Source organism: Littorina saxatilis, linkage group LG2 (genome assembly GCF_037325665.1).
Source record: "Littorina saxatilis isolate snail1 linkage group LG2, US_GU_Lsax_2.0, whole genome shotgun sequence".
Taxonomy (NCBI): domain Eukaryota; kingdom Metazoa; phylum Mollusca; class Gastropoda; order Littorinimorpha; family Littorinidae; genus Littorina; species Littorina saxatilis.
This window is the reverse complement of record NC_090246.1, coordinates 101,760,092-101,787,711: the sequence shown is the minus strand read 5'-3', so window position 1 is coordinate 101,787,711 and position 27,620 is coordinate 101,760,092. Positions and strand designations below refer to the sequence as shown.

General features: G+C 40.4%; 1 protein-coding gene across 1 annotated transcript; it reads left to right on the top strand.

Moving 5' to 3' along the window:
• The first annotated feature begins 1,145 nt into the window (after nucleotides 1-1,145).
• On the top strand, nucleotides 1,146-24,094 carry LOC138960367 (hatching enzyme 1.2-like). The gene is made up of 12 exons (XM_070332259.1): nucleotides 1,146-1,546; nucleotides 6,039-6,057; nucleotides 6,474-6,503; nucleotides 6,812-6,843; nucleotides 11,917-11,992; nucleotides 13,756-13,891; nucleotides 14,952-15,127; nucleotides 15,698-15,928; nucleotides 17,503-17,535; nucleotides 17,797-17,937; nucleotides 18,868-19,115; nucleotides 23,121-24,094. Exons 1-12 carry the CDS (start codon nucleotides 1,478-1,480, stop codon nucleotides 23,205-23,207), a joined length of 1,278 nt encoding a protein of 425 aa, XP_070188360.1. The 5' UTR covers nucleotides 1,146-1,477; the 3' UTR covers nucleotides 23,208-24,094.
• The last annotated feature ends 3,526 nt before the right edge of the window (nucleotides 24,095-27,620 follow it).

Sequence of the window (27,620 nt, the reverse complement as noted above, 5' to 3'; positions counted from 1 at the left end):
CGCAGAGAAGCGAAATTAAAGGCACCATCCGCCTCGCGTAAACCATATTGGTTTCTGATTACAAATACCAAAGGATTTAACATACAGTACAGACACCCGTTCGCTTGAACAAGTCAAGTATTTTTTGTTTTTGTTTTTGTTGGAACATTTACTGCAAGAGGACTGCAATTTAAAGTGATGACTGTGTCTTTGGTAAACAAGCTTTGAAACTAGAGGAAATAGCCGTTGCAAAATAACGATTGTATGGGGCTAAACACCCTAATTGCGGAGTCTATCCGTAAACCCACTCACCAAAGCAAAAGCTTAATTAATATTTAAATAAAAAAACACAACAATTTTCAAAAACAGAGAAATGGTCATCTGTCCTTTGAAATAAATTAGTGTTGTTGCTATTGTCTGTGTTTTTGTTGTGGTGGGTATACATTTTTTTTTTAACAATACGCACGCCCTAGGGCGGCTTTTTCTCTGGCAAAATTCAAAATGTGTGTGTGTGTGTGTGTGTGTGTGTGTGTGTGTGTGTGTGTGTGTGTGTGTGTGTGTGTGCGGTGTGTGAGTGTGTGTGTGTGTGTGTACATTCTTTTAGAGAATAAATAACATGGCATTCAGAAATTCTGCAACAGGAAGGTATGCGTGCGCTCATGATTGCTATTTCTAGTGAACAGTCATACTTCTCAACATGGAACTCCTTTTCTGACCTTGTTATCTAAATGGGCTTTCCGAAAATAGAAGTCCCTCTCATGTAAGGTGACCTTAATACAATACCATTACAAACAATAATAATGCCAGATGTGCCACTTTGTGACGTCAAGGCAGGAACGCGCATGCCATGATTTTTGGAGCATATTTTGTTCTGTCAAATCTGTACATTGAAAGAATTTTCTAAGCCAAACGTCGTCAACAAACAAACAAATAAACAAACACACAAAGTATGTTATTACCATTGACAGCTTCTTCAGAAACGACACATCAATGCAATATAATACGATACAATACCATACCATACTATAAAATACCATACCATACCATACCATACCATACAATACAATACAATACAATACAATACAATACAATGCAATGCCATGCCATGCCATGCCATGCAATACTTCTTTTTATTCTGCGGTCATGGGCTAAAACTCCCACGCACATTCGTGTTTTTTTGCACGAGTGGATCTTTACGTGTATGACCGTGTTTCAACTTCATTGTCTGAGTGTGGTTTCCAAACAGAAAGTTTTCTTTTGTACGTGTGTGCCTGACATGTTCTTATGAAGCCGGGATGGGACACCGAAGATTGCGACCTTTGCTCTGAATTAACCTGGAAGATAAGGACCGTTTGATCCGATCGACGTAATCCTATGTCCGATACATTTTACTGACAAAAGACAACCTCAGCACCAGCACTGTTTGTGTTGATGTCTTGCGGCCAATAAGGTTGGGTCAGTGGCGAGATAGTGAGCTTTCTCGTCTTGTTTGTCAATCATGAAGCTCTGTCTACTGCTCGTCTTCATCATCGGCTTGGTGGCTGGCCGGCCAGAGCCTGAACCGCAGGTATGATTATATACATATATAGATAATTATGTAAAATATTATTAGTTTTGTTTGTTTGTTTGTTGTTTTGTGGCAAACGAAATTGTGTATCAGGGAGCACAGGCAATATGTAGTTACATTGTAATACCCACAGGGTCATAACTAAAAATCTAAGCTTAGCCTACATGGCGCGGGATATGTACATTTTAATTCAAGCCAAAAATAATAAAAGTAAAGGCAAAATTAGAAAGAAACAACGCCATAACATTTGATACGTTGTTTCGCACCAGGCGCAGATACAGATAAAGCTTTACCCACGAAAATGATTACTCCAAAATGTTACACTCTGCAAGTCGGTACGGTACGTTCCAGATAAGTTCCACGAGAAACAGAACAGATGTTGTCGACTGTGAACTTATGTCTGCGCGAATCGTGCTTCAAGTCGTACTTAAAAACTAGGCGTGTTCTTTCAAGAATAGTTGAGGCTTATCGGAATTTAACATCCTAAACCAAGTTGTCTTCACTTTGTACGCGACGTGGACTATCAGTGCTTGGGCTAAAAAAAAAAAGCCCTCCCGACTGATTCGATACTGATCCTCTGCTAAAATTCGGTTAAAGCTTACTGACCCGAAAACCTGTTGGTAAATTTGTATAACTTTTTTATGAAAAAAACCTAATGGTTTAGAACCGACGACATTTCAAATAACGTCAATTTGAGGTTTGAGAAACAAGCATTCTTCTTTATTTTGTTCCGAGGGGGAGGGGCGGGGGGGGGGGGGGGGGGGGGTGGGTGCATTCTGATAATCATCGGTCCACGCTATCGCTCCAGGTCTCTCTGACAGGATGAATAATTACTACGCGCATTAAAGGGAAATCTATCAAAACAAGAATACAGATTTATCTCCCATGTTTTTCGCTAATTTTTCTGAGAATAGACGAACTGAGACGAAAGTGATTGCAGATTGGCCGACTTCGACAGTGATCTCCGTTCTGTTCTTCACAGTTATGACAAAGACATCGTTCTAAGGTTAAAACAAGTCGAAATGTTGAGACTGCTGTGGGAAGGAGACCGTGATATTGTTGCATCACTCCCAACTGGTCACGGAAAAAGTGTCGTCTGCTTCGTAGCCAAAGTTAATTATCACGTGACACTTTTGCCATATTCCCAGCGAAGCTGGAGGTATCCCGTGAACGCTATACTGTAATCGATTTGAGAAATGTGCATACCGAATAATACATGATAAAGAAGGATTCTTTGTGCCCGAAAATGGGCCACAGTTGGAGATGGAAGTTCACCAAAAATTGAGACCATACTAACAAAAATACGGTGGGTAAAATTGGCGCCCCCATTTTTTGAGCAAACGCCACCCAAGGCCGCTTTGGACGGGTAGAAATTCCGTAGTTTCCAAGTCTATGTAAAGCTCGCGTAAGAAGAATACGTCACGGTCGAAAGTCTTTGACGTCAATTAATGCATCATGACGTCATGCCTCCCTGTAGTCTTTCTCTCTCGCGCGGTGTGTGTGTTTGTGTTCATTTTGTGCACATGTGTTAGTGTTACTGTTTGTGTGTGTGTGTGTGTGTGTGTGTGTGTGTGTGTGTGTGTGTGTGTGTATGTGCACGCGTGCATGAGTCTGTACTCGTGTGTGTGTGAGTGTGTGTGTATTTGTGTGTGTGTGTGTGTGTGTGCGCACGCGTGCATGAGTCTGTACTCGTGTGTGTGTGTGAGTGTGTGTGTGTGTGTATTTGTGTGTGTATTTGTGTGTGTGTGTGTGTGTGTGTGCGCACGCGTGCATGAGTTTGTACTCGTGTGTGTGCGCACGCGTGTATGAGTCTGTACTCGTGTGTGTGTGGGGTGTGTGTGTGTGTGTGTGTATTTGTGTGTGTGTGTGCGCGCACGCGTGCATGAGTCTGTACTCGTGTGTGTGAGTGTGTGTGTGTGTGTGTGTGTGTGCATAATTGTATGTGTGTGCGTGTATGTGTGTTTGTTTGTAAAGGTGTGTATGCCCGTCTGTCCATAATTATGTGCGTATGGGTGTGTGTTTTGTGTCTATGAAGTTTTTGTGAGAGAGTGAGCGAGTGCGTGTGAGTGAGTGTGTGTATGTGTGCGTGTTTGACTTGGGTGTGTGTGTGTGTGTGTGTGTGTGTGTGTGTGTGTGTGAGAAAGACTGAGAGAGAGGGAGAAAGTGTGTGTGTGTGTGTGTGTGCATGAGTTTGTGTGTATGTTTGTGTGTGTATGAGTGTGCATATGTGTTTGTTTGTAAAGGTGTGTGTGTCCGTCTGTCTATGTGCGTATTTGTTTGTTTGCTTAACGCCCAGCCGACCACGAAGGGCCATAATTATCAGGGCGGCGGTGCTGCTTTGAGATATAAAGTGCGCCACACACAAGGCAGAAGTCGCAGCACAGGCTTCATGTCTCACCCAGTCACATTATTCTGACACCGGACCAACCAGTCCCAGCATGCACTAACCCCATAATGCCAGACGCCAGGCGGAGCAGCCACTAGATTGCCAACTTTAAAGTCTTAGGTATGATCCGGCCTGGGTTCTAACCCACGACCTCCCGATCACGGGGCGGACGCCTTACCACTAGCCCAACCGTGTATGTGCGTATGAGTGTGTGTTTTGCGTGTATGAGATTTGTGTGAGTCAATGTGTTCGTGTGTGTGTGTGTGTGTGTTCGTGTGTGTGTGTGTGTTTGAGAGAGAGAGAGAGAGAGAGAAAGAGAGAGAAAGAGAAAGACAGAGAGAGAGAGAGAGAGAGAGAGAGAGAGAGAGAGAGAGAGAGAGAGAGAGAGGTTTGTCTTTCGCTGGGGTATGCAGTGCCTTGGCGTTGCACATCTACTTAATTAGAGTTGTTTGCACAGTAAATACACCCGCGAAAGATAGCTAGCTTAAAACTGTCTTACATATCAATTCCTTTGTAATTTAAAAATTACACAACACCATGAAAAATCATTATCGACGATCGCGAATCTGCTTATATCAATAACACATTACGAAAAGCTCTAAATGTGTAAAAATAAGAAATAAATCGATTTCTTACCCACAGAAAGAAAACCAAGGCATCCTGTCAGGGATAAATGAGACCCGAAGGGAAGTAACTCATTTTACCTGAGTTGAGGATGGGGTGGGTGGTGATGTGGGTGGTGGAGAGGGGTGGCTTAAACAGTTTTTCAACTTAGACAAAGCAACCAGGGTACAATACCATCTTTTTAGGCATGAACCCAAACATAATCTTATATTTATTTAGTGGACCATGCGATTACACATTCATACTTACAATCATTAAGGGCGGATCAATTCACTTTGGAGGGGGGGGGTTACAAAATGACTGCGAAGATACAAGTTGACGGCGCCGAAGGCGCCTAAGCCTCTAGGGGGGTCCGGGGGCATGCCCCCCCGGAATTTTTTTTATCCAAAGAAGCAAAATAGAGCTATCTGGTGCAGCCTGAGCCAATAAATTACCTCTTTTTTTTTGGGGGGGGGGTGGGGGGTTACGTAACCCGTGTAACTCCCCCCCCCCCCCCCAGATCCGCCCTTGATCATAAAACGGTTCTTTTCGGCCTTTTTTGTGTGTTACTTTAAAAAATAGTTCAACTTAAGCCTTATGTTTTCAGCTTGGTAGTTGGCTGAAAACGTCACATAATAAATTCGTTTCAGCGGTCAAAATCCACACACCAATATATACTTACTAAAATGGTTAAAGATAATGGGAAGATTTACCAATGTGAATTCTATAGGAACAGCAGATACTCGTCGAGTTAAACAGCGAAGAAAGAAAAAGGGGATTAAAGATGGGACAATCTAGCAAAATAAGACGTAGATTTTCAAGGCAGAGAAGTACATCTGAACAACAGATTAATAAGGGTAGATTTTCAAGGCAGAGAAGTACATCTGAACATACATCTGAACAACAGATTCTCGCCAAAAGAAAGGTGGTTGTATGACTGAACATGAATTAACTGGAAGAAGAAGGGCCAGGCGAAGAAACTCAAAGAGTGAAGTGTTCACGAAAGTAAAGTAGGCTAAAGTGTTTATTCGGAAATATTTTATTGTGTAAAGTGCAAAAGCTGTACTATTCCAAAATGAAACAAACTACAACAAAAACATGTACAAACAACAACAGTGCAAACAACAACAACAACAACAACAACAACACCAACACCAACAACACCAACACCAACACCAACAACACCAACACCAACACCAACACCAACAACACCAACACCAACAACAACACCAACACCAACAACAACAACAACACCAACACCACCACCAACACCAACACCAACACCACCAACAACACCAACAACACCAACACCAACAACAACACCAACACCAACAACAACAACAACAACAACAACAACAAGACTTACTATAAAAAAAACGCACACAAAAACTCGACAATTATTTTCATATCTTTCCGACAACAAAATAAATCATGTTTCAGTATTAGTTGGAGGCACTGTACATAACATTTTAACTCGTACATATCTTTATCTTTTCCTTGCAGATCTCAGTTGAGGAGATTGGTAAGTTTTCCTACTGTGTAAATTACATGTAGTAACTGTGCGTGATATATTTATTTTGATAATCGAATTTCCTTTTAAGATTTTTGACCTACATAACATTGGCTTTAAGAATAATATTTCAGAATGTTAAGAGTGGAAATTTAACAAGCAAAGGTGTATTTGTTGCATTCCCGTGATTTGTTTTGATATTTTGGGGTACAGTTCAAGTCATGATAGAAATACATAAACAGGCAGACAGACAGACAGACAGACAGACAGACAGACAGAGGTAGACAAACAGATAGTTAAACAGACAGACAGACTCATGTACGCAAAAACGCACACACAAACGCACACACACGCACACACATATCCACAGACGCACGCGCATCCCCCAGCCAGACGCGTTAATAATATGTTTAAATTGAATATTTCAGAAACTGTCGATGACCCAGAAGTGACAGAAGGTAAGCAGTACTTTACTCCAGATCTGTGTTTTTGCTGTTTCGAAAGATTTTGTTTATTAGCTTGCTTGGTTGATTTGTTTGTTCCTTTGTATATCTGTCCACTCTATACCACTCTATACCACTCTATACCAAAGACCAAACAGCGGCAGGCAGTGTAAAGCTAGACAAGGAGAGCATATAGTTATATGCCTCAGTTTAATTTCAACGAATTTTAGATATAGGCTACCTCCATCTGATGGAAATAACCGTAAAATTCATATTCGCACAAACGTTTGTAAACCACTGTTACTTATTATTGTGTTCGACAGGTTACTTTGAGGGAGACATCGAACTTCCCAAGGTAAGTGGAAGACATGATATCATATAGGAGATAACCTTTAGGCAAAATGAAAATCAAAGGACTAGAGAGCAACAAAAGTACCCCACCACCTTAACAAAGGCTGGCCGAACTAAGGCGATGCTCCACATCTCCGCATCACCCCCCTCCCCTCCTCCCGCCCCGAAAAACAACAACAAGAACAACAACAAGAACAAAACGGTTGTTAAAAACAATTCCTTGTCTACGTTTTGATATATTTTTTTTTTATTTTTTTTTTATTCTCTTTTTGTACAGTTTTGTTTTTTTACATGTATATGCTGTACATTACAGGACATCACCTAACCGAAAGGACAGAATCATATAACAGAAAAGCACACTTGGACAATTACAACATACATGGGGTGGGAGGATGGAATGGGGAGGGGGGGGATGTTCAGTGGTTTGGTGGTCGCATTATCAAAAGGTTTTAAGAACGAACAAACCTAAGGGTTACATCAAAACGTGCATATACAAGCGCCAATCCTTGTAGAATTTATCTACTGTATTATTCACAACTGCGTTATACTTTTCACAAATAAATCTTTGCTTAAAGTTTCTACTAAATGTCTGAAAATGAGGTTTTTTTGTGTTCATTTTGGAAATATATACATGGTGTTTGGCACAGATTAATAACACATCAAAAGCTTTATCGGTGACTACATTGTTCGCCACTCCAAGAAGAACCAGTTCTTTAGACAGTTTTAAATTGTTGCAATGGGTGCAGTTCGCCTTTAGCCAATTTACAAATTCTATCCAAAAAGTCTGCACTTTATCACACTCCCAAAACATATGTAAAAGGGTTTCTTCATTTCTACCACAAAATGTACACAATGACGTATCCACAATTTTTCGCAAAAATAGAAACCTTTCTGTGGGCAAAATTCTGTACAATAATCGGTACTGGAACCATCTCAGACAAGTGTCTTTTGTTGTTTTAAAAACATGTTGAAAAATAGCCTTCTTATCTAACACACAGTCTAAAGATTCAGACCATTTTTCGATACATTTTGGGACCGTAGCATGTTCAATCAGTTTTTTGTAAATAAGTTGTGTCTTACCTTTACAAATACATTTCCACACAATGGGCTCTGTCATAATAAAATGTTTATCAAATTCTAAGCCGATTTTTCTCTGATATTTCTTAACAGCCTGGATTACACCTTGATACAATACAAAATCGCCTCGCACATTTGGATATTTGATTTTAAACGCATTATAGGATAATTATCCATTTTGTCCCAAAATATGACCAATCTGAGCTATTCCATTGTCGATCCAATTTTGAATGTACACTGTCTTTTTATCTCTCCGAATATTAACATTACAATGTAAACATTCTGATACAAAATCGTTAAAGGTTATAGGGTCACATTTTCCATGTAGTTTCTTATAATGTTTAAAAACATTGGTCCAAAACGGGTTTTCCATTCTCTGCATCAAAACATTTGCAAATTCCTCTCCTCTCATATTAATTGTTGTAACAGATGGACATGCTTTAAACAATAATCTTGATGTTAGTCCAGTAAGACCATCAACTCTTTTTAACCAAACAATTTTTAGAGATGACAGAAAACTTTTCACGTCAACCATCTTTAATCCTCCATCTTCATAGGGTTGGGTGACCGTAGTTCTTTTAATTTTATCTCTTTTTCCATCCCAAAGAAATTTGAAAAAAATATTATTTAACTCCATCATAAACTGTTCGTCTGGATCAGGTAAATTAGTAAACAAATGTGTCAATTTGGAAATAGCCAAGGTTTTTAGGACTGTTATTTTACCAAAAGGTGTCAGGTTCCTTCTGGTCCATGAATTCAGAAGTTTTTGAATTTCCTTTAACTTATTTCTATAGTTAAGAAAAACAACCTCGGATACATTCACCGAAAAAATAACACCAAGTGCTTTAAAATTATCCGGGTTCCAGGTAAAATTCATATCAGGCAAAAATCTTCTTTTGCAAAACTTTAAAGGTCCTAACCAAACTACAATTGTTTTATCATAGTTCATTCTCAGACCTGACAGTGATGCAAAATGTTGTAACACTTTTATACTTTCGCAAAAAGATTGCTCTGTACCATCAAGAAACAGACTGGTATCATCGGCGAATTGTGACAATAAAATATTTTCGCCAAGAATATTCATACCACCAATCTTTTTGTTCTGGCGTACCATAAGAGACAATATTTCAGCACAAATCAAAAATAAATAAGGTGACAGCGGATCCCCTTGCCGGGTGCCTCGACCTACATTAAACCATGCTGAATACCGACCATTAACTGAAACACAGGACTTAATTTTGCAATAAAAAGTAAAAATCCATCGTTTTATGTCATTTCCAAAGTTAAATTTGCTCAAAGATTTTTCAATAAATGACCAGGCAACACTGTCGAAAGCCTTTTCAAAGTCGACCATCAAAAGTAGGCCAGGTATATTATGTTTATTTGAGTAGAACAGGGTATCATATATTAATCTGACGTTTTCACCAATATATCTTCCTTTCAAGAAGCCTTTTTGATCATCATGAATCAAATTTGGCAAAACACGTTTAAACCGTTCTGCAATGCACGTTGATGCAATCTTATAGACCGTATTTAACAGAGTAATTGGTCTCCAATTTTTCAAAAGTGTTTTATTTTTTTCTTCCTTTGGAATACATACTATAACACCCTGTCTCTGAGTCACTGACATTTCTCCTTTCTCAAATCCACAATTTATAGACCGTAACATAAACTTTCCTAAGTCAGAATAGAAAAACTTGAAGAATTCCGCAGTGTACCCATCTGATCCTGGGCTTTTGTCGTTGTTTAATTTTTTCACAGCTTTGAGTAGCTCACATTGAGTAAGTCTACCTTCCAATTGTTTACTCTCAGCATCTGTTAATACAGGATGAGCCAGGTTTTCATCAATCTCTTGATTTACCAGTTCGGCTTCTCTTGAAGTATATAACTCCTCATAAAAAGTCTGTGCTTCCTTAACAATTAAAGCATTATCATGAATAACTTCACTATCATCTTTCTGCAAAAAACACATGGACTTCTGGACAAACTGTCTTTTCTCCAAATTACAAAAATATTTTGTATTTTTTTCCCCTTCTCCAATCCACTTCGCACGGGATCTAATTGTCATACCATCCACTTTTTTCTGCCTTACTTGACTTAACTCCTGTCGTGTTTGCTCTAAAAGTTGGGCGGGGATATAGCTCAGTTGGTAGTGCGCTGGATTTGTATTCAGTTGGCCGCTGTCAGCGTGAGTTCGATCCCAGGTTCGGCGGAAATTTATTTCACAGAGTCAACTTTGTGTGCAGACTCTCTTCGGTGTCCGAACTCCCCCCCGTGTACACTACATTGGGTGTGCACGTTAAAGATCCCACGATTGACAAAAGGGTCTTTCCTGGCAAAATTGCTTAGGCACAGTTAATAATTGTCTACATATACCCGTGTGGCTTGGAATAATAGGCCGTGAAAGGTAAATATGCGCCGAGATGGCTGCGATCTACTGGCCTTATATAAAATTCCATCTCACACGGCATCATTGCAGAGCGCCTAGAACTGTACCCACGGAATATGCGCGATATAAGCCTCATATTGAATATTATACTCTGTCAAGTTACTTTCCAAAGTGTATATTTGAGAAAGAAGATCTTTTTCTTTTCTGTTACTTTCCTTTTTTTATATGAGGAATATGAAATGCATCTACCTCTTATTTCCATCAATAACATCTCAAAAAACAACTGATCATCAATCAATAGCTGTAAATCATCATCGTCAATCAAGTCAATATTGTCCACATTATAAACAGGTAAAGCATATTGTATCTTTACATCAACAATAACCTTCTTCACTATATTTACAAATTCCATGTCTGTCAACAGTGAATTATTAAACTTCCAAAAGGGTCTATCACGTTTAACAACATCAGTTCTAAAACTTACTCCAACAATTGAGTGATCAGAGTAGTAACCTGGTGTAATATCCGCTTTCACAATCTCAAAACCTAACTGCTCTGACACAAGGAAATAATCAAGTCTGCTTCGCTGTGAACTATGAAACCGCCTCCATGTATACTGTCTCACATTAGCATGTAAGGCTCTATATATGTCAATGAGATCATACTGCTCCATAAAATCAACAACTTTTCTCCTACTATTGACTTTATAAGATTTGGCCGGGTAGTTTGTATCAACATTGGGGTTTATAACAACATTCCAATCACCTCCGATAATAATTAACTCATTATCCATCTGCACAATTCTCTCAAACAGTTTATCAAAAAAAGCAGGACAATCAGCATTACTTGGGCCATAAACATTTGCAAGTGTCAGACGTTTTTTTAAAATCTCAATATCAATCAAAATATACCTTCCATCATCATCTTTGACAATATTATGAATCTCATAATCAAAATTATTTTTAAACAATACAGCAACACCTCTACTTGCAGAATCATTACCAGCAACAATAACGTTTTGATATTTTTAAGCTCTATTTATCTATTGTAAAGGGCTTTTGGCTAAGGCCAAAAAAAAAAAATTGTCTGTTTAGGGTAACCCGACCGACCCTATCGATTTGGCGCCGACCCAAAAACTTTTTTTTGATTTCAAAAAAAAAGAAAAAAAAAAAAGAGGTAAAAATGCTAAAAAGAGACATTTGGCGTTTCTTTCTCTCCCTTTCTCTCTGTTTTATTTATACGTTAGTTTTGAAACATGTATTCATCAAATATAAGAAGTGAATGTTCAGCCAACATAGCATTTACACACACACACAAAAAAAAAAAAAAAAAAAAAAAAAAAAAATTTACCTACCTACCGACCCTACTAGTACTTTTTTTGGTCATGTTACCCTAAACAGACAATTTTTTTTTTTTGGCCTAAAGAACATTCAGAGAGAGAAAATTCAAATTAGAAGTCGTTCGTTCATTCCAATTCGTCTTATTCTCTCAGTTGCCAGGAGACTGGTTCGACATAACTCTCCCTTAGTGTTGTATATCTCTAGAGCTCTTTCTCCCCTCTGTATCTGAGGACTAAGACAATGACGAAACTATCGTTATCTTTGTTTTCAGTTTCGCAATGCCATCCGTAACCTGAACGAGCGTTGGCCAAACGGCATTGTCTACTACAGGATCAGTTCTGCTTTCCGTGAGTGGGGTTTTCAGAACTGATTGGTTTTTAGGAAAACTGGTTTTCCTCAATGGCCCAATGATCTCGGAGGGGATGTGCATGCAATCTATTTGATTCGGATTGATGACAGAGAGAGAGAGAGAGAGAGAGAGAGAGAGAGAGAGAGAGAGAGAGAGAGAGAGAGAGAGAGAGAGAGAGAGAGAGAGAGAGAGAGAGAGAGAGAGAGAGAGAGAGAGAGAGAGAGAGAGAGAGAGAGAGAGAACTTTATTTATTTAACAAGGATTAAGATTTAAGGCTACGCGTTTTCTTACAATCTGTCCTTGGGACGCACATACACACAATGATAAAATTGAAAAATTAAAAATTAAAAAGTTAAAAAGTTTACCAACAAAGGAGGTCAGAAAACTTCAACACGTGATGATAAAGATAACGATGATGATGATGATGATAATGATGATGATGATGAAGATGAGGCATGACGAGCATATATATGTGGTTATTCATAAATTCAAATCATACTATGCAAGTAATTATAAGTACAAGCTGGTAGCAATCGAACATGTAGCAATAGTACAACAAAAATATGTTCAGAATATACAAGGCACAGCATATCTTTAGCGTAGATAGAGAGAGAGAGAGAGAGAGAGAGAGAGAGAGAGAGAGAGAGAGAGAGAGAGAGAGAGAGAGAGAGAGAGAGAGAGAGAGAGAGAGAGAGAGAGAGAGAGAGAGAGAGAGAGAGAGTGAACAAGAACATGAACAAGAACAATTCTTTATTTAACGAAGGTAATAGAGTAAGCAGTTGTCTGCTTTTATACATCTGGCCCTCGCCCTAAAGAGGGACTAGTCTAAAATGGCTAAAGAGTAAACAAGTAAAGACAACTAATGCTACATGTTTATACATAAAATGAAGTAAGAACATAGTATACATTTACATACAATACACTGCCTAAATGAAAGATGTGAGTTCATGTGACGTGAGTAAAGTATTATAGAGTAGATTGCATTGGTTCTCTTAGTCTGAACAATGTCACCTTTCATCTTTGCATGTCCGCGCACAACTTAGGAGAATATCTGTGTCAAGCACACACTCACCCACGCACTAACGTATACCCACGCGCACGCACGCACACATACGCACGCACACACGCATACACATATATATAAGAATGTGTAAGTGGAGCGTGGTCGAATGTCCATGTGTGAATGGGTAAGTTGAGCGTATAAGAATGTCCATGTGTGCGATGTGTAAGTGAGACATGGATGTGTTCATGACTGAATGACTGAATGCAAGGAATGGCCAGAAAGGTATGTGGGAGGTGTGTTTATAACCTGCCCTGTTATATAGTGCCATATGTCTTATGTAAAAACAATGTCCTGTTTGTATTATTGTTATGTACCACGCCTGAATTTCTCTATGAGATAATAAAGTATTCTTATTCTTATTCTTATTCTTATTCTTATTATAGCAAAACCAAATAAAATAAAGCAAAACAATGCAAAACAAAATAGAACTAACCAAAACTAAACGAAAGAAAAAATGAGAAAAAAATGAAAGTCGCCTGTTCATTTGAATGCTTGTTATTCTCTCAGGTGCCAGGAGAATGGTTCCGTACAACTCTCGCTTACTCTATTACACATGTCGTATGCATTTAGAGCGCGTACTTCCCTTTGTTTATCAGATCATGAAAGAAAACAAAACAAAGAAATACTGACACAAACAAACAATTAAACAAAACAAAATACAATAAGAAAATAAAACAGCGAATACAACTGGGTTCCAGCCTCGAGTACCCACGCCACCATCGTAGAGGCGATGAGAGAGATCGAGTCGAACACCAAGCACGGCTCCACCTACTGTGTGCGTTACGTGGAGAGGACGACTCAGAGTGATTATATCTACATCCAGAAAAACACAGGGTAAGGCTTCCTCGGCTTGGTTTGGTATCTCAGGTGTTTGATGTCATGATCAGAGAATCTGGATTATGCCGTTGTTCAATCCCGTAACTGCAACACGAAGGATCAAGTACCAGCCCACAACAGTCATAACAAACTCGACTCCCAAAGCTGCCTGCATCTGTTACCATCCTCATAAAAACACGAAGAAACACACGCAAGAAAGGAACGAAGGAACGAACGAAAAAGCGAACGAACGAACGAACATCCAACAACAACTAATGAGACAAAGAAACAACTGAGGATTTTGGCCTATGCTGGGCCCACTCACAATTTGGGCTATGCTGGGCCCACTCACAATTTGGGCTATACTGGGCCCACTCACAATTTGGGCTATGCTGGGCCCACTCACAATTTGGGCTATGCTGGGCCCACTCACAATTTGGGCTATGCTGGGCCCACTCACAATTTGGGCTATGCTGGGCCCACTCACAATTTCTTCTATTTGTTTTGGATGGATTGGTTTCTCGATACGCAGCTTCTGCTCCCTCAAAGTTAAAGATGCCCTTGCAACAGTATCGTTTTAAAATGACAGTTTATACAAGATTTAGCGGGCGTAGGGTTGGGGGTAGGACGCTCGTACGTCTTCTCTACAGTACACTCGTGTAGTGACATTTGTGTTTCCTGGCATCGTCCCAAAAGCAAGATCCAAAATCCAGGTGATCATCCGTCATGTTTATGCATCATCCGTCATGTTTATGCTTCATCCGTCATGTTTATGCATCGTCCGTCATGTTTATGCTTCTGTTGTGTTCGGCGATCGATCGGTCGAAGTTCCAGTAAATGTTATTGTGTGTCCATAATTCAAACGTGCCATTAACTCCCCTTTCCTTGTTGTTTGACAAGTAATAACTGTCAGAACTATCCACCCTGACACAGCAAGATGGAGCGTCACGGCGGTGCTGTGTTCGGCGACCGATCATTCGAAGTTCTGGTAACTATTTTGTTTTGTCTGTTATTAAAAGTCTCATAGACTTACCTTTTTTGTATTCGTAGTAACAGTCACTATCATCCATCCTGACAGGTGTCACAGCAAGATCGGGCGTCACGGCGGTGCCCAGGAGCTGTCGCTGGGCACGGGGTGTGAGGGCAAGGGCACCATCATGCACGAGCTGAACCACGCGCTGGGCTTCTGGCACGAGCAGAACCGTTACGATCGTGATTCCTACGTTACCATCCACACCGACAATATCGCTAGTCGTAAGAAAAATACCGTGTTTTTCTGTAAGAATGAAGGGCAACGAATTTAATCTGGCATCTGTTGTTCAATTCGATGTCCAGTCTGTCTCGGGTGTGGACTGAATGCTGTAGTTTTGTTTGAATGGTTCAGCAAAGCTTGTTAATGGTCTTCTTCAAGTCAGTCTCTAACACATGGACAAAGCTTCATAACCTCATAGGCGGGGTTCGTGAAGCCATGCTACGGTCCATTGTCCACTTCGTCGTTTCAATAACGATTCATTGGCTCGTAATAATGCCTGACGTAATACAGTTGATTTGATTTAATTTGATTTGATTTGAACATACTATATAGCCCATTACACCATTTCTCACAAAGTTCTCATGCTTGAGATAATGACGTTGATTTGATTTGATTTGATTTGATTTGATTTGATTTGATTTGATTTGAACATACTATAGCCCATTACACCATTTCTCACTAAGTTCTCATGCTTGAGATAATGAAGATGATTTGAGTGGCTTTGATTTGATTGATTTACTTGATTTGATTTGATTTGACCATACTGTAGCCCCCTTCTACGCTCCTTACAGAGCATCAGCACGACTTCACCAAGCACACTTCCAACGACATGAACTTGCTGGGCACTCCCTACGACTTCGGTTCTGTCATGCACTATGGCGCATACACCTTCGCTGTGGACAAGTCCCACCCCTCCATCTCCCCCAAGACCGGCTATGCCAATGGAGTGACCATGGGTCAGCGTCTGGCCATGAGCACCCAGGACGTCGCGCGCATCCAGAAACTGTATGGATGTCCTGTTGGTGAGTGGGGGAAGGATGGGGTGGGGGGGATTAGTGTGTGTGTGTGTGTGTGTGTGTGTGTGTGTGTGTGTGTGTGTGTGTGTGTGTATGTATGTATACGTGTGTGTGTGTGTGTGTGGGTGTGTGTGTTTGTGTGTGTGTGCGAGCGTGCGTGCGTGCGTGCATGCGGAAGAGAGAGAGAATGAGAGAGAGAGAGAGAGAGAGAGAGAGAGAGAGAGAGAGAGAGAGAGAGAGAGAGAGAGACAGACTGAAACTGAACTTCCTTACTACAGGAGAGAGAGAGAGAGAGAGAGAGAGAGAGAGAGAGAGAGAGAGAGAGAGAGAGAGAGAGAGAGAGAAAGACAGACAGACAGACAGACAGACAGACAGACAGACAGACAAACAGACTGAGACTGAACTTCATTACCACAGGAGAGAGAGAGAGAGAGAGAGAGAGAGAGAGAGAGAGAGAGAGAGAGAGAGAGAGAGAGAGAGAGAGAGAGAGAGACAATGACAATGACAATGACAATTCTTTATTTAACGAGGGTAGTAGATTAAGCAGTGGTCTGCTTTTTTACATCCAGCCCTCGCCCTAAAGAGGGACTAACTACAACAATGAAGTAAAAATACAAGATAAAAAATAGAAAAAAACACACACAAAAAACCTAACATTCTACATTTTAACAGATAACTAAAGTGAAAACACATTATACATATGTACACAAGATGCATTGCATTGAGGTAGATTGCGAGTTAATTGATGTGAATTAAGTGGTATAGAGCAGCTTGCACTTTCTCAACATCATGCTCTAAGCCATACATTGCAATTTAAGGAAAACAATCAAACAAGCAAGACATCGCAAAAATCATCACACATCTAAATAGTGGTTGGTTTTTAAGTCCCTTCATCCGAAAAGGGTTTGTGTACATTATACCAATAAAGAGGAGAGGGGCATGTTTAATACAAAAAATGAATACCATTTAAGACAAATATCATTTACTTTGACTTCATTACATAAGACTAATATCTGCTCTTAAAACTATCTGTGCTGGTAGTTTGCCTTAGGAATGTTGGAAGAGAGTTCCAGAGACTGCTACCTGAATAAACTAAACTGGACTTAAACAGGTCAATCCGAGGAACAGGAGTGTTTAATCTCATAAATTGACGTGAAGTCCTCATGGTAAATTTTGTATGTAGAGTTTCAGGTACACATCCAGTGATAATTTTGCTCATAAGGGTACATTTATTATAGTCAAGTCTTTCCTTCAGTGGGAGAATGCCTAAGTTTATGTAGTCTAACTCACTCAGGGTTGTTTTCTTTAATAAGACTACTTTCAGCGCTCGTTTGTGTAATCTAATTATAGGTTTTAGTGAATTATCACTTGCCGAATCCCATAAGGTTGGCGCGTAACCAACAACAGATTGAATATGGGCATTAAAGAATAACTTCCTGGCTTCCAAATTGCACCCCTCGCTAGATGAGTCTAATTACTGCCGGTTTGTTTTCAATGTCATTTAAGTCAGATTTAAAACAGGCATTTGTTGTCATACCATATTAATGATCACTTTTAAATCATGTTTTTCTTCTTTACAGATACCTCTCACGTCACACATCCTTCCAGCTCTCGTAAGTACTTAGTACGGTGGATTTCTAGAATGGACTCACCATGGGTCCCCACGGACCCCCTCCTACAGGGTCCCGGGACCCCCACTTTTCATTTTTAGAGGGTCCATGGACCCCCACCGCAGAATTTTAGAGGGTCCAAACCGTCCAGGCATCACTTAATGCGCCTTCCGCGAAACAAGCATGCAGCCCCCATCGTCTTTGTTCCCCAGATGTTAAGCATCCGTACTAAGATGATCCTGACACCTTTGTGGAATGTTTCAGAGAGCGTGGTGAAATGCAACTTCGATAGCAGCTTGTGCGGAATGACTTCGGATAGCCAATCCAATTTCCAGTGGACTCGCAAGTCCGGCAGTACTTCTACCCCACACACAGGTCCCATTGCTGACCACACCAACAGTGCTGGTCAGTTCTCTGTCCACTCGTCTGTTTTTCTGCTGGTCCCTCTTTTGTCTGCCCCTGTTTGGCGCAATTTCTGTATCTCTGTCTCCCTGTCTTTGGCCCGCCTGTCTGTCTGTCTGTCTGTCTGTCTTTCTGCTTGTCTGTCTCCCTCTCTCTCCCTCCCTTTCTCCTTCTTCTCTCTATTTCTGAATGTCTTTGTAAGTGTCTGTCTCGTGTGTCTATGTCTTCCTGACCTCTCTCTATTTATGCCAATCTTTCGCTGTCTCTGAAATTCTGCCTGTCTCTGTCTATCTATCTGTCATTCGATTTCAGATGCTTAAAATGATCAAAGTTAATTTCCCTGAGGACTGTGAAAACACTGTAAATGTAAATGACATTGATGTTGACGAGTACTTTGTGTGTGAAACCGATATTAATTAAACCAAATCAAATCAAACCCAACTCCACTCACTCGAACCAACCCGAACCAAACGAAATAACAGGTTAAGAAAATGTACTGGGTTTTTACTTTTACTAAATACACATAAAGTGCCCCTCCCCCCCCCCCCCCCCCCCCCACTGTAAGATGTGCAACATGTTAAGAAAAGCAGGTTGTAAAAGGGAAAGAGTCATAAAATGGAGTTAAGTTTTCAGACATTATTCACGGAAAAACAAGTTCTTAAACAGGGCAATTCTTAAATCGCGGGAGTCTTCAAAGGGGGTTTGAACTGTACTAGTAAGGGGCTCCGCTCACATATGTAACTTCAGCAGGACCGACGACGCACTGCAGATTATCCCAGCCCGCTACACGTTGCATGAAAGGAAAACAGGCCAAGTACTCGTAATCTCTATCGCAACATAAATAATAGGCAGTGCGTCGTCTGTGCCGCTGAAACTGCGCAGGTCTATTCTGCCCATAACGAACCCAAACTCAACTCCAAACTGTGCGTGCAGGTTACTACATCTACGCAGAGGCCAGCGGTCACCACAACCAGCATGCACGCCTCTTGTCACAGACCGTGGCCGGCGGTCACTACTGCATCGACTACTGGCTGTACCAGTACGGCTCGCAGGAGGGCAGTTTCCAGGTGCTGGCCGCAGGATCACGCATCCGTGAACAGGCTGTGAAGACAGTGTCCGGCAGCCAGTCTAACGCATGGAAACACTACAGGATCAACCTCAACGTTCCTGCTGACTTCCACGTAAGAAGGGATAGACAAAGGTGGTTTGGGTTGAGTTTTGCTTGTGGCCGTTTTCCCGATGTATTCATGTCACAGGTCCCAGGAAACAGAATCACCCGTTTGGATCACTTCCGGCTGACTTGCACCTGAAGCATGATGATTGGTTGAGTTTTGGTGCTGTCCACGACGGGCGCAGTGGCGTGGTGGTAAGACGTCGGCCTCCTAATCGGGAGGTCGTGAGTTCGAATCCCGGTCGCTGCCGCCTGGTGGGTTAAGAGTGGAGATTTTTCCGATCTCCCAGGTCAACTTATGAGCAGACCTGCTAGTGACTTAACCCCCTTCGTGTGTACACGCAAGCACAAGACCAAGTGCGCACGGAAAAGATCCTGTAATCCATGTCTGAGTTCGGTGGGTTATAGAAACACGAAAATACCCAGCACGCCTCCCCCGACATCGGCGTATGCTGCCAGAATGGCGGGGTAAAAACGGTCATACACGTAAAATTCCACTCGTGCTAAAAACATGAGTGAACGTGGGAGTCTAAGCCCATGAACGAAGAAGAAGAAGAAGAAGAAGAAGACGACGAAGAAGAAGGTGCTGTCCACTTTCCTTCATTCATGGCATAGCTCCTTGGAAGCAGAAGCCCTCGCTTAAATCCCTTCCTGATGACTTCCACGTAAGGCATGAACAGTACTGTTCATGATCTTGTCTTGATGAAAAAAGAATTCTTTTATGATTTAAGAATGTTTGTGTAACAAGCTGTCAATTTATTATTATTTTAGATTTTAAAAGTTAGGTCTAGCGCCAAAACGCACCACGGTCCGATTGTCTCTGACACAATCCGCAAAATTAATTCTTTGAAAATTGCTCGCTCTTTACGTAGGGCACCTAGGATGTTCCCGTTTGGTGAGCGTTCAAACGGAAGGGTGTTTGTACTGTGTGTAAAAGCCTGAGAGTATCTGTGATTATTTTCGGGAGGCGCACTGTGCCTTTAAATTTTACTGGCCCTTTTTCCTCAATTAATTCATGTCACTGCTTCTAGCAAACAGCATCGCTGTCTTCCACGGCATAGATAACGTCCCGTAAGATTAGTATGGGTCTCGCTGACAGTTACGACGCCACCCCCTCTTCCACACACACACACACACACACATACACACACACTGTTCATGAGGGTTAACAAGAGAGAGAGAGAGAGAGAGAGAGAGAGAGAGAGAGAGAGAGAGAGAGAGAGACTTGAATTGAATTGAATTGAACTTTATTTAACAAGGATTAGGCCCCCCCAAAAAAATAGGTGTGGTTACGGTAACATAGCCAAAAAAAATAGGGTAGGTAGGTAGGCAATCACTTTTTTTTTTTTTAACTTTTTTTTCTAATGTGTTCAAATTAAACCTACTTGACAGGGAAATAAGTGTGCGACACGGGCGCTTTCGCTTTCATTGCGTTTTTTGCACTCGTTTTTTTTTTTTTTTTTTGGACAAATGTAATAAAAAGTTATAGGATCGGCCCCTAAAAATAGGGTAGGTCGGGTTACCGTAACCACACCTATTTTTTTTTTAGGCCTTAAGATTTAAGGCTACGCCTTTTCTTACAATCTGTCCTTGGGACGCACAGACACACAATGATAAAATTGAAAAATTAAAATTGAAAAAGTTAAAAAGTTTACCAACAAAAGGAGGTCAGAAAACTTCAGCACGTGATGATAAAGATGACGATGACGATGATGATGATGATGAGGCATGAAGAGCATACATAATCATGTGGTTATTCATAAAATCAAATGAAAGAGAGAGAGAGAGAGAGAGAGAGAGAGAGAGAGAGAGAGAGAGAGAGAGAGAGAGAGAGAGAGAGAGAGAGAGAGAGAGAGAGAGAGAGAGAGAACAAGAACAAGAACAAGAACAATTCTTTATTTTACGAGGGTAATAGAGTAAGCAGTGATCTGCTTTTTTACATCTGGCCCTCGCCCTAAAGAGGGACTAGTCTAAAATTGCTAAAGAATAAGCAAGTAAAGAAAACAAACTACTGCTACATGATTATAATAGAAATGAAAGTAAGAACATATCATCAATTTACATACAATACATTGCTTAAATGAAAAATGTAAGTTCATTTGACATGAGTTAAGAATTATAGAGTAGATTGCACTGACGCAACAACGTTGCAAGTGCCATGCCCATTGACATACACTGCATTCGAAAGAATCAGTGTATATAAAAATAATAATACATTGTTAAAAAGCACCGGTTGTTGGTTTTAACAACCATTCTAGCGACAACAGATGTTTATTTATACTTCATGAGATAAGACGTATATCTGGTCTTAAAAACGTTTGTGCTGCTAGTTTGCCGTAGGATTGTCGGAAGAGTGTTCCAGAGACTGCTACCTGAATAGACTAAACTAGATTTGAATAGGTCAATCCTAGGCAGAGGCATGTTCAGTCTCATCAATTGGCGTGAAGTTTTTAATGTGAATTTGGAAAATATGGTTTGAGGTACACATCCATGAATAATTTTATGCATAAGGGTACCTTTATTATAACTTAGCCTTGCCTTCAGAGGAAGAATGCCTAAGTTCATGTAGTCTAACTCAGATAGGGTTGTTTTCTTTAAATAAGACTACTTTAAGCGCTCGTTTATGTAATCTAATTAGTGGTTTGAATGAATTTTCACTTGCCGAGTCCCACAAGGTAGACGCGTAGTCAATAACAGACTGAATATGAGCATTAAAGAATAATTTCCTGGCTTCCAAATTCAGAAAGTGCTTGATTCTAGATAATAGATAGACCTTCTTGGACACTTGTTTAGACAGTTGTTCGATGTGGTGTGACCAAGACAGGTTGTTATCAATGGTCACTCCCAAAACTTTATGATGGTCGACTTTTTCAACAAGTTTATTATTAACCGTTAGATCGTGAAATATTGTGGTTATGTTCTGGCGTTTTTGCCTAGTTGTTATTATCATGCTTTTTGTTTTTTGGGGGTTAAGGGACATGTGATTTAGCTCAGTCCATTCACTCAACTGGTTTAAACTTTCTTGCAGTGTTTCTGATAAACGACTTAAATTTGTGTTACTAGAATGTATGGTTGTGTCATCTGCAAAAAGTTCACATAAATTCTCAATGTGAAGGGGAAGGTCATTTATGTATATAGAGAAGAGGAGAGGGCCTAAAACTGACCCTTGTGGTACGCCATATCGTACATCCTGCATACTTGATGCTGAGGCGTTTGCGTATACAGCCTGTTGCCTGTCAATAAGAAAAGAAGTTATAAGTTCAACAGAATCAATCCCGAGTCCATACAATGTGAGTTTCCTCAGTAACAACTTGTGATCAATTACATCAAAAGCTTTGGCAAAATCGACAAAAACAGCTCCACAAAATTCATTATCGTTGATCTTTTCCAACCACTGATCAACAAGAGAGACTAAGGCAGTGTGACAGGAGTGATGAGCTCTAAATCCAGACTGGTTAGGGTGAAATAATTGATTGAGGTCAAAGTGCGATAATAGGTGCTTGTTTATATGTCGTTCCAGTGGTTTTGATAATACTGACAGTATAGAAATCGGCCTGTAATTTGAGGGGTCTTTCTTTTCGCCAGATTTAAACAGAGGAATGATTTTAGCCTGCTTGAGGGCTATTGGAAAATAGTTTTTTTCTAAACAGAGATTATAAATGTAAGTGAGGGTGTCAGAAATTACAGGGGCTGATAACTTTAGAATCCTTCCATCAAGCCCGTCTATTCCCCGGGTACCCGTTTGCTTTAAATGAGCGAGTGCGTGAAATACTTCAGGCACCGTAAGCGGAGGAATATTTAACTGAGAGAGAGAGAGAGAGAGAGAGAGAGAGAGAGAGAGAGAGAGAGAGAGAGAGAGAGAGAGAGAGAGAGAGAGAGAGAGAGAGAGAGAGAGAGAGAGAGAGAGAGAGATTATGTGTCTAAGCACATTGTCATTATGAGGAATTTTAATTTCAGCCGCAATCAAAAATAAATTGTGTGTCCCTCTCCTATAAACCTTTCTTGTCTTCTGCAGATTGTCCTTCAGGCATCCATGTCTTATGGTGATCTCGGCGACATCGCAATTGACGATTTGAACTTCTATCATGGCCGCTGTTTGTAAAGCGTTGCCATGGAAACAGCAGAGGGACGGCAACAAGCTTGTGTCAAGTATACGACGTCCAAAAGCGAAAATTATTATACTCGTAGTTTCGTCAGTCCACCGCTCGTGGCAAAGGCAGTGAAATCGACAAGCCATGCAGAATAGTGCGGTAGTGGTCGCGCTGTGCTGCATAGCACGCTTTTCTGTACCTCTCTTCGTTTTAACTTTCTGAGCGTGTTTTTAATCCAAACATATCATATCTATATGTTTTTGGAAATCAGGAACTGACAAGGAATACGATGAAATTGTTTTTAAATCGATTTCGGAAAATTAATTTTAATCATAATTTTCATATTTTTAATTTTCAGAGCTTGTTTGTAATCCAAATATAATATATGTATATGTTTTTGGAATCAGAAAATGACGCAGAATAAGATGAAATGGTTTTTGGATCGATTAATAAAAAATAATTTTAATTACAAGTTTCCGATTTTTAATGACCAAACTCATTAATTATTATTTAAGCCATCAAGCTGAAATGCAATACCAAAGTCCGGCCTTCGTCGAAGATTGCTTGGCCAAAATTTCAATCAATTTGATTAAAACATGAGGGTGTGACAGTGCCGCCTCAACTTTTACAAAAAGCCGGATATGACGTCATCAAAGGTATTTATTGAAAAAATGAAAAAAACGTCCGGGGATATCATACCCAGGAACTCTCATGTCAAATTTCATAAAGATCGGTCCAGTAGTTTAGTCTGAATCGCTCTACACACACACACAAACAGACAGACACACACACACACACACGACCCTCGTTTCGATTCCCCCTCTAAAGTAGAATAAAAACGTTCATGAATTTCTTTGTTTTTGTGAAAACTTATTTCTAATAAATACATACACTCCCTCGTGTCGTGAATGTACAAGTGTGTGTGTGTGTGTGTGTGTGTGTGTGTGTGTGTGTGTGTGTGTGTGTGTGTGTGTGTGTGTAAGCAAGTTTTATTTTTCTGAGAACTGATTTAGCTTCTACAGTAATCAAATGTGTACTTTAAAAAATAGAAATTCTTATTTCAGAAACGGCACAAGGCATTATGATATCAATCGTTCATGATCTAACTTGTGTAAAGATGTTTTCTTACAACTGGTGTTACCGCTCCAAAATATATATTTGTGAAAAGCCTTATATTCATTGGTCGAATTCGAAGTCTACTTCACGAATTTAGCTGCGCGAAGCTTTGGCACTGAATTTACTATTAAAAGACTTCAAGAAGTCTTCGCGAAGCAACCAGGTGGCTCTATTTGATGAGGTCTTAAGCAAATATAAATGTAACTGATACAAACCATCCCTTTTCCACACAATATCAGAAGGTGTGGATTTGTGTAACCTTGTGTGGAGTTATTAATTACAGGAATACTTTTCGTGATGTGTCAGTTGGAGAGAGTCCCGTGGTGATGAAACCGTTAAAATAAGACTGTCTGTTGGGTTATTCTCGCCTGATTTGAGATTTTCTTGATTATACGAATTGCTGAGTTCTTTTGTGTTTGACCCAGGTGTTTTTTTTCCAATAACAGAATTTGGTTGATCTTACTGTAACCGAGTGCCAAATATACTTTACCCTTTCTCACCGAGCTCAAACACTCAAAGCAACTGACACAAGTTAAATTACCAGGTTCTTTTATTCCATAAGATGATGAGGGGAATGTGTGGGAAAACGGGGGTTTACCTTCAAATACAAAACTTCCAATGTATTACTCTAGAACTAAACAACCCAAAACAACACTCTCAATTCCTTACTCTAAAACCATATACTAAACTCTCACTCTAAAACTACACTTTAAAACACGTGAAATCCTCCCTCCAAACCACACTCCAAAACTCTACTCTAAATCCTCACTCTCAACTTTAATCCAAAAAAAATTAAAAAAAACGCAATAAAACTTTAATCTAAAACAAACGAAATCTAAAAAAACAACCTAAAAATTCTTCAAAAAAACCCCAATCTAACAAAACCTCTCTAACAAAACCTGACTAAAATCCCTCTACTAAAACTAACTGCACCCCTCTAACGAAACCTAGTCTACAAAAACCTAACCGAACCCTAACTGAACCCAACAAAAAAAACTGAACTAAAACCCCATCTACGAAAAACCCCGTCGCACACTCCGCCATCCTGCAAATCACAGAATGCACGCCGTAAGCATACGTAAACAACTCAACAATGTCAACTACCACAAACAAAACACATCATTCCTACCAAATAACATGCCTACAATACCGTTCTCTTAAACGGTTTTCTAAAACATTCAATAAACAAAAGTTTTCCCGAACATTCAACTCACAAAACAATCTACTTGAACATTCAAATAAATCCTCCCACAAGCATCATACTCTTCTTCTCACTGCTTACTCATTTACAGAAAGAAAAATGTGTTAACCTACCAGCAAAGAAATCTTCACATCCCGAAAGGATTGCAGCCCGTGACAGACATGTCACAGAACGGCATCGAGAAAACACGCGGCACAAAACACACGTCCTCTCCACTCAAAGATTCCAAGCAAAAGATGCCCCAGAAAAGGAAGCGCGCGTAATCTCGCGTAATACTTAAACATAAACCCAACCCAGATGGGTGTCGGGTACCTTTACTTTCTTTCTTTCTTTAGTTGGTGTCCAACGTCGCCTTCAACTATTCAAGATTACATCGCGGTGGAGGAAAAAAGGGAGATGGGACAAAGCCACCTGTCAATTGTTTCTTGTTCACAAAAGCACTAATCAAGAATTTGCTCCAGGGGCTTGTACCAAAAAACAATCATTTTATCTATGCAAATTTAAGAATCGGCTCTTCCGCCAGACCATTTAAGTAAAAATAAAACACAGTCTCGGAAACCTTAGTGGATCCCCGATAGTACAGAGGTACCACGAGTTCACGAGTTCAAACGGATGCACAAAAGTGCATGTGTACCGTAACTGTCGTCGGTCACAAGTTCACATTACTATTGTATTTTGCCGAGAGCATTGCACGAAGTGCGAGACGCCTCCTTCTGAACGTCTCTTTGGGCGAAAGTGTGTGCTTGAGTGTGTAGCTGAGGTGTGCGTTGTGTATGAGAGTTTACACCCCGATCTTAGACACCGAAAGCGAGCACAAAATACAGCCGAGTCCAAACTAGAAGCAAGTAAAGAATCGAGTAAAAATCCTTGACACAAATTAATAGGACCTGTGAATCAGAGAGTTGTTGGACTTTTATAAATATTCAGTTATCTTGATTTCTTACAAGAGATTTAAACACAGTGTCGGTGCTTTGCATACTGTGCTTGTTGGAAGACACAGCACATTCTGTCAGCATTATTAATCTAGTAAGTTTTCGTTTTCTTTTCTCCGCTACCGATTTGAAACAACAAACAAAAAACAACAACAACACACACACACACACACACACCAACACACACACACACCAACACACACACACACCAACACACACACACACACACACCAACACACACACACACACACACCAACACACATACACACACACGCACACACACACACCAACACACACACACACCAACACACACACACACACCAACACACACACTCACACACACACACCAACACACACACACACACACACACCAACACACACACACACACACACACACACCAACACACACACCAACACACACACACACACACACACACCAACACACACACACACACACACACCAACACACACACCAACACACACACACACACACACACACACCAACACACAGACACACACACACCAACACACACACACCAATACACACACACACACCAACACACACACACACCAACACACACATACACACACACCAACACACACCAACACACACACACACACACCAACACACACACACACACCAACACACACACACACACACCCACACACACACACACACACACACACACTCGGATACAAAGCTGTCTCCAGTTTGTCCTTCATAATCAAAGCAAAGTATTCAATGCAATTGACACTCTTTGTACTGTCTGCAGCAACAACAATCCGCAGGTAATGCAAAGAAAAATGAAATTCAACTCATAGAACCGCCTTTCAGTTAAAAAACTTAGCTCATTAACATCGATGCAAAGCATAAACATTATGATGATACACTATTTCCAAAGGCCATGTCAGTTAAAAGGCTCTTTTGTGGAGACAATCACATCGGAAGCCTATCCGAGGGGTATTGGAATCTGACACAGCCGGTGTGCAGTGGGCCCTGGCGTAATATTTCCGGTCCAGCCGTTTTGACGGGATGCAGAAGTGTTGCTTCGTGAAGGTAAGGCACGAACTCGAATGCCATAATTTATAGAGCATGTTTACTTCAGTGAAATCTTTACATACTGAACAAAACAACTGTTCCCCGAAAAAAAGCCTGCCCTAAAAAAACACAATTA

Bases quoted from the DNA above. Each gene is read 5' to 3' on its own strand.
- LOC138960367 (XM_070332259.1), top strand. From the start codon at position 1,478: ATGAAGCTCTGTCTACTGCTCGTCTTCATCATCGGCTTGGTGGCTGGC. The intron at 11,993-13,755 runs GTGAGTGGGGTT...ACTGGGTTCCAG, and splicing joins CAGGATCAGTTCTGCTTTCC to CCTCGAGTACCCACGCCACC. The intron at 13,892-14,951 runs GTAAGGCTTCCT...CCATCCTGACAG, and splicing joins TACATCCAGAAAAACACAGG to GTGTCACAGCAAGATCGGGC.